Source organism: Adelges cooleyi, unplaced genomic scaffold, assembly GCF_023614345.1.
Source record: "Adelges cooleyi isolate 19-005CV unplaced genomic scaffold, UGA_ACOO_1.1 ACOO_flye_CR_arks_rails_tigmint_CR_PRNA_118, whole genome shotgun sequence".
NCBI classification, from domain to species: domain Eukaryota; kingdom Metazoa; phylum Arthropoda; class Insecta; order Hemiptera; family Adelgidae; genus Adelges; species Adelges cooleyi.
Genome location: NW_026095771.1, coordinates 255,030 through 262,960, shown reverse-complemented (window position 1 = coordinate 262,960; position 7,931 = coordinate 255,030). Strand labels below are relative to the sequence as shown.

Below are 7,931 nucleotides of genomic sequence, written 5' to 3'. Positions count from 1 at the left end.
AACTTTTTAATTTTAGGGATAAATTTGAATTTTTTCAGACATTATATTACAATATAAAATAACATCTATATGTGTAATCTGTACTTAATTGTTATTATTATCTGAGGTCAAATGTAATTAATTTAGTTGTACACGTAGTTTAAACCATACAAATAATGAACTTGTAAGTGATTGGAAGAAATACTAAATAAAACCGAATACAAATGCATTTCGCGATTTATGTTTGGATTTTTTGTTAGTGTGATGCATAATTATTGTAGAAAACCTATTACAAAATTCTGTCTTTTTTTTATAATAAACTCTTAATGTACATCAGTAAATTTCTATTTAATTGTAAAATTTTAAGTTCCTAATGATTTGTAGAAATGTATTTGAAATTGTTTTCTACTATTTCATTGAAAATGCTGTAAACATTTGTGTTCTTATGTTTGTTGAACTGATATTAGTATATAAATTATCTAAATTGTCTTTTATTTTATAAATATTGTTCATTCAAGCTTTCCGTGGGCTAAAATGTTTAATTTTAAGAAATTGTTCGTTGCGATACAATAAAAACTTAAAAGATGACCTGACATTACCATGATGATAATAACGTGTTTTTTTATAACTCAAAACATATTGTATTTTACATGATATTTGCGAACACACTGTTGGACTGATTAATTTATTATTATTTGTTGAATAGCCTTATAATAAGTGGTGAATCTTTCATGTGAATAAAACAATTCTTATTGAACGTAAAAATAATAGAGGTATAATTTATTATGTGTAATATTAAAGATCGAGTTACGCATAATTTATAGATCTAAAACTACCAATAACAAACAAATGTATAATCTGTATTTCTATACGTAGGTAGATATATATTTAAGTATGTTATTAAAATAGTATCAGCAGTATAATAAGAAATATAACAACAGATTGATGTTAAAATAAACTTAATTCATTAAATCGGAATTACTATGTAAAAAAAATAACATAATCTACATTTTTAGGATGTAATTTGTTTGACACGTTTCCATGAATTATCATACGGTTTACAAGTTCCAACGTTATTTATTCCATGGCCATCCAGACCATGTAGGTGGATTTAATTTTTCCAACAAGATAATGTATAGTGATTACTGTTATAGTTTTTTTGTTTAACAATCGAATTTATTCGATTATTCTTATCTTTTACATCGAATACTTATCATTTGATTATTATTAAAATCATTCGGTTATTCCTATAACTAAATAACATAATATTTTTTAACTCATTGGTAAACAGAAATAAGTCACTAGCACACGCAGACATGGTCTGCGCTATCTCACTAGAGTATTATAATGCTATATTAAGGTACTCTGAGATTTCAGAAACTTATAAATAATGATAAAATATTATTGTCATGATAACATTTCTTTATCCATGTCTGGGACAGAATTTTCCTGTGCTGTATCATTTAGATACCATGACTGTTTCTTTAGTCACAGATATTGTTATAATTATGATTTTGGAGTTTAGGTGCATAGCGTACTAACATTGTTTGGTTAAATTACAAGTATATCACAGACAGTTTAATAATTGTAATCGTTATTATTATTGAAATACTAATTATTTAATAATAAGAAGTGTCTCATTTAGGAATGGGAAGTAGAGCAAAACCCTTAGTAGAGCTATTATTACAAATACGATTTATTATTTTTTATTATTCGCAACTCGCCAATTACCACCTTCCACGTTTTGCCACTTAATTATAGTTGTTAAAGTTAAGACTCCAAATCGGGTTTCGATCTATTTAGGGAGGGAAGTCGGCCGCTCCCCTTTGCCTAATCGATACTAAACCTGTTTTGAGATAAGGTAGTACACTAGACCTTTTAGGCTTATGATTAGAATTAGTTGATAAGTGTTTAATTTTTTTATGCTATGGCACTTTTGTCTCTGGCACGCCAGATTGACGTTTTATTTGTGTGGCTCTGTCCGGAAAACTATTCGTTTGGCCTTTCATTTTTTTGTGGCTCTGTCAGGAATTATTCCATGACATTTTGTTAGTTAACTTTTGTGGCGTATCCGGAATTTCACCTTCGACTTAATAATTTTAAGTAGCTTTTGTTCTGAAATCTAAGAGTAATTAATTATAGCACTATAATACATTAATATTTTCTATTGGTGGCATGGAATTTTTTATCATAATGACATTATCATAATTTATTAAATTTCTTCAATTATTTAACATATTTTATATTTTAGCTTTTGCCAATTTATAAAAATATATATATTTAGTAATTATATTCCGATGTTAACTAATAAATGTAAATTATCTCCTTATGATAAATATAGTTGTGGTATTATACATTTTCAACTGATCACCAATATATTTTTATGGTAGCATTATTCAAATTATAAAACAATGTGGGATTTCCATTCAGTTTTATATTTATACGTATTGTTTTTAGTCATTTTAATATGTTTTTCATCAATTTAATTCTTACTCGGCGTTAAGCCTTTTTATTAAATAATATTGTACGTTGCAATTTGAGAGTTTAGTTAATTATCTTGAAGATACGACCGGCACTTTTGCTCTTCGGGCGGTTATATAAATGTATAAAGAATCTCTAGGGATAGGTAATTTAGGGTAGTTTCCTGTCCCGGCTAGGGTCCATTAATTTAGCCCTAGAAGGCGGAGAGTCGTGGGTGTAGTCCTCTAACCGCATTACACAGTAATAATACAGATTATATTCAATTCGTAGGCACTTCTTGTGAAAGCTAAGCTCATGTAAGAACTTGTATATGACCTCTCGACAATATTTACTTTGTGTATGTTACAATCAATGTTCTTCAACAAATATTAAGAAACTTAAAGAAACATCAGGATTGTACACGCCTGACTAATTTGACAAAGATTTTTTTATTAATAAACTAAAAATAAATGACAATATATTTTGGTAATAAACGTATAGAAGAAATAATTATAAAATTAAATGTGAAAAATTAATATATTTACGGTTAAAAACATCGATTATTAACTTATTCTTACTATAACTAATTAATATAAATAGTATAATAGTTTTTTTATTATTAGACACCGAGAAGCATAATATTTCAATTGGTAATTACATAAAACTAGGTCACATATTACTCGTATTATTATCATTATGATTATTAAACATGTCTAATTAATATTATACACTATTGTGAGTTATCAGTTATCATCGTCGGAGTCAATGCGGCCATTTAAATCAATCGTCATTAAACGAACTTCCATATACTCCGCGATGTTTATGGCTTTTTTCCCTAAAAATGAAAAATTAATTTTGTTTGTTAGGCAATGACCAAAAGTCGTCTTTAATAACAATTAAACATTGTTTAAATTAACATTACCTTTGAATATATTATTTATATAATGTTGCGCTCTATCGAAAACTTCTGATGGCCCTTCCAATGATTTCAAATTACGTATTGAAACGTCCCTATATAAATCCTCATCCGAAGATAGTAGACCGTCTTTGTCATTATCCAAAAAATTGAAACATCGAATGTTATATATGAAGTCGATTACTCTTAATACTCTTTTTTCCTAAACAATTGTTAATGTAAAAATGTACAATAATTGTTAATTGGTTACGGAGATAGTATAACAAAAATAACAGCGTTGATCTTAAAAAGTAAGAAAAAAAATTATGAATGAAATTACATTTATCGGAACGGTCATATTGCGTTCTGCCGCGACGCTGATTAAATCCATCAACAATATTTCAGCGCGTCCTGTGTGAGTTTTAATAATTAGTAGTTCTTCAATTACTTATCATACCAAGTACAATATAAAAATAATTAATATTATACACTATTGTGAGTTATCAGTTATCATCGTCGGAGTCAATGCGGCCATTTAAATCAATCGTTAACAAACAAACTTCAATATACTCCGCGATGTTTATGGCTTTTTTACCTAAAAAAGAAAAAAAATAATTTTGTTTGTTAGACGATGACCAAAAATCGTCTTTAATAACATTTAAACATTGTTTAAATTAACTTCACCTTTGAATATAATATTCATATAATGCTGCGCTCTTTCTATAACTTCTGGCGGCTCTTCTATTGATGTCAAAACTTCTATTACCTTATCATTTAGGTCAGTATACTCATTCGAAGATAGTAGACCGTCTTCGTTTTTATCAGTTCTATTGAAATGTAGAGTTTCAAATATGACCTCGACCACTCTAATTACTCTTCTTTCCTAAAAATTGATAATGTAGAAATGTTTAATAATTTTTAATTGGCACTGGAGATGTATAACAAACATAATAGCTTTGAACTTTGAAAGTTATAAAAAACAAAATTATGAACAAAATTACATTTTTCGGAACGGTCATATTGCGTTCTGCCGCAACGATGATTAAATCCTTCAACAATATTTCAGCGGTTCCTGTGTGAGTTTTAATAATTAGTAGTTATCCAATTATTTATCATACCTAGTACAATATAAAAATAATTCTTACGTTTGGATTTAAATAGCTTTTCCAAATCGTCATCTATTTGTATACCAAGCGTTTGGAACACTTTTCTACTTGCTGCAGCATTTATGCCATCTGATGTCTTGTGTGCATCGTATAAATCAATAAACATTTTTATTTGTGCTAGGGTAAGACCAAGGCCCTACAATGTATGAAAAAAATATTAATTTAAGCATTGTCCCAAAAATCGATAATAGTCTATTCACATTTTTTAAAATTAAATAAAAATAAACTGAATTAAATCTAAAATATGGAAAATTCAAACTGTCTAGCATGAATTTGATGATAGTTTGTCCACCATACGCGTAGAGCTACTCCGGCAAAACTATTAGTTATTGTAATTCGTGTTTTATAATAAAAGTCTGCGAATGATATTTACTTACATATATCTAATTATGTTTTACTTGCACTCTTAAGTTTACTACAATATGTTTTATTTTTTAAGTTATCAAGTGTCATACTTTAGTTGTGATAATCATGTTAAGTTGACAATTTTAGTAAGCTGTAGCGTTCGGTTTTTAGTACTATTTAAAAAAAAAAATTAGATTCCAACAAAACATCATTGAACTATTCATCTTATAAATGATGAAATAATATTGGCTTTTTGTTCACTTAAAACACCACAGTATTTGAATTGCAATAAATGGTTTGGTAAAAAAACATGTGAAGTCCATATATAAAAAAAGTATATACTAGTATTCTAAATAAAATATTTCGAAAAGAAAGCCTATACTTTACTCCTCAATAAGTAATGTGTGTAATAGTGTGGTTTGACGCCCATTTTTAAGGAGTCTAGTAAAGGCAATTTTTAATTAAACCTATGCAAAAACTTAGCTCCTCGAAAAAAAGAACATTGTAAAAAAAAATTTGTACTGTCAAAGCTACAATACAGTTTCAAAAAAACTGAATTAATTCATTTTTTTTAACGATTTATAGTTTTTTTTTAATTTTAAATATTAACTTATTTTTTTTTTGCATTAGTTATTTTCGTTTAGTTAAGTTCTTTTAATATATTACAAATAATTTCAAAAGAAATAAAAATAATAGTAACTGTTTATTTTTTTAAATTTCTTATCAAGGAAATTTCTATTTAATGTATCTAGAGAATTTATTTTCCTTTTTTATTATATTTTGTAGGCGTATTGCGCTTACTTTTGGTTTGATTTCCATCATAGTTAACAAGAATTCCACCGCGTTCATTACATAGTCGACTAAAATTGAATTAAAAGTTAAAAAAATATTGTGCATCATGTAAACCACCACCTCGGCTTATCTGTATTACCATCGTTTTCGATTTCAAGTTGTTTTTTTTTTCGTTTAATGCATCATTTACAGTTTTCCAATAATAGAATACTTCTGATAGCTGTTGAAGATTAAGATATCCCTTTTGACCATGTGATTTGAAGCTTCCCTCAAACTCGTTTAGGTAAAAACATACTTCCAAAAACGTGAGTTTTTTAACCTGAAAACAATTTAATAATACAGAGAGATTGCTTACAACAGCAATGACCCATCGATTATCTTGGAATTTTTAAAATTATCCTAATTTCACCAAATGTGTATACAATTTTCCATAAAAAACAACATCGTTTACGTGCAAGTCATATGAACTTAAGATTTTAAAATGGTAACGTATATACGTAATTAATTAATTAAACAGCATATCAAACCAGATTTTGAGCAATTACTTTTAAATATATTAAAGTTTAATATCTCTCAACCGCACTCCGTCTCCCGACCTCAATTTTTAACATCAGTTACCTTTAGTTCACAGAGTGTATCATTAAAGATGAGGCGTTAATTTTCACCATAAAACAGCAATTATTTTAAGAGAAAAAAAGTATCTCATCTTTAAAAAATCATCTTGTATAGTAAAACCGTATACAGATTTTGAATTCATATGATTGGGGTTAAATGATTGAAAATTATATCAAATTTCAGTTATTTTATAAGTATAAAAATAGTGTGAAAAAGAATAATTAAAAAAAGTCACAGGGACCAACGCATATTAAATCACAATTTTAATGTTTGCCAATAGTTGGTATATATTTAATTTAGAGTTTATACTAGTTAATTTGAGAGCTTAAATACCTTGGTTTTGTCAGAACGTTTCATTTTATTATAGTTCACCATCCCCAATAAGCCAAATAAATTCATAGAATCGGGCTGATCTGTATACAAATTGTTTAGTTGTTAATTAAGTCATTCATTTTGTAATTAAATCAGTTGAAACTAATAATATTGCCAGACACACTATAAGCTTACTACTACACCTGCTCACCTTCGAATTACTATGGACCTATGAAACAGGTCTAAAACCATTATAATATATGTCTAACTTATTGAAATTATTAGTTTTCATATTAATTTAAACTGTACTCCGCATTTATAAGCCTTTTTAATAGATAATTTTGTCGTTACAATTTGAGTTTATTTAATTAATTTTAAGGTACGATTGTCATTTTGCTCTTCGGCGGTTGTATACATAATTAAGGAATGTGTTTCTAAGGATATTTTGAGGGTAGATATAGTGCAGCTTCCTGTCACGGCAGTGACCTATATTTAGTTCTAGAAGGCGGTCAGTCATGGGTGTGATTCAGTCACTGCACTGCATTGTAACGCAGTATAATAGCTTTCATGGGAGAGAGGGAGTAATTTCCAAAATTGTACTTATAGTCAAAGTTATAATATAATATACTACAACTATTGTAATGAATATGTGTTTGACTTGTGTTGAGCACATGCACATCTGATAAGATAAGAGAGGTAAGAGATAAGAGATTATAGAAGAGGGATGGTGGTGGGAATGGGGTTGGGGCAGGGATAGTTCTAATAATGAGGGTGGGAATGGGGATGAGGTTGAGGTCGTGGATAAGGATAAGGTCAAGGATGAGGTCGGGGTCGAGGATAAGGTAGAGGTCAAGGTTGAGGATGAGCTCGAGGATGAGATCGAGGACGAGGTTGAGGATGAGGTCATCATCACCTACCATTCGTGTACCGTGGTTACCATTGTCACAAACCAAGTGTTAATTTTGGGTTAACAACAAAAAATATTTCTAATGGTATCAAGGCTTGGGAATCGAGGCGGAAAAAAAGGAGCGGACCGGACGGTGCTCCGCAGAACGAGACATAAAAATGTATCCCGTGGTATTGCGGACTCGTACGCAAGCTGTTAAAATATAATACGTAATACCTTTCCTAGAAAAATACCTTTAAGCCAAGCCTTTTTTCAAATTTCGACTTTTGTATTTTGGTAGATGTTAATTTATGCACATTTAAGGCTAAAATCCAAAATATTACCTTAAGTAATTTGCGCATCAAAATTTAAAAATAATATTATACTGTTTGTGTTCATAATTTGATTTTGTCCATAGAGTACTCCATATTAGGTATTTCTAATTAGGTATTCCAAATAAGGTACTTTGATGTAAAATTAC

General features: G+C 28.7%; 1 protein-coding gene across 1 annotated transcript; it reads right to left on the bottom strand.

The window, feature by feature from the left end:
* Nucleotides 1–3,914: 3,914 nt before the first annotated feature.
* On the bottom strand, nucleotides 3,915–5,007 carry LOC126847698 (uncharacterized). Its single transcript, XM_050588075.1, has 5 exons — nucleotides 4,956–5,007; nucleotides 4,480–4,636; nucleotides 4,336–4,406; nucleotides 4,101–4,217; nucleotides 3,915–3,929 (listed from the first exon to the last, which is right to left on the bottom strand). The coding sequence occupies exons 1-5, from the start codon at nucleotides 4,971–4,973 to the stop codon at nucleotides 3,915–3,917; spliced, it is 378 nt and encodes a 125-aa protein (XP_050444032.1). The 5' UTR covers nucleotides 4,974–5,007.
* Nucleotides 5,008–7,931: the final 2,924 nt, after the last annotated feature.

Coding starts and splice junctions, on each gene's coding strand:
- LOC126847698 (XM_050588075.1), bottom strand. Junction 4,407..4,479: donor AAAGCTATTTAAATCCAAAC/GTAAGAATTATT, acceptor AAACTCACACAG/GAACCGCTGAAATATTGTTG. Junction 4,218..4,335: donor ATATGACCGTTCCGAAAAAT/GTAATTTTGTTC, acceptor ATCAATTTTTAG/GAAAGAAGAGTAATTAGAGT.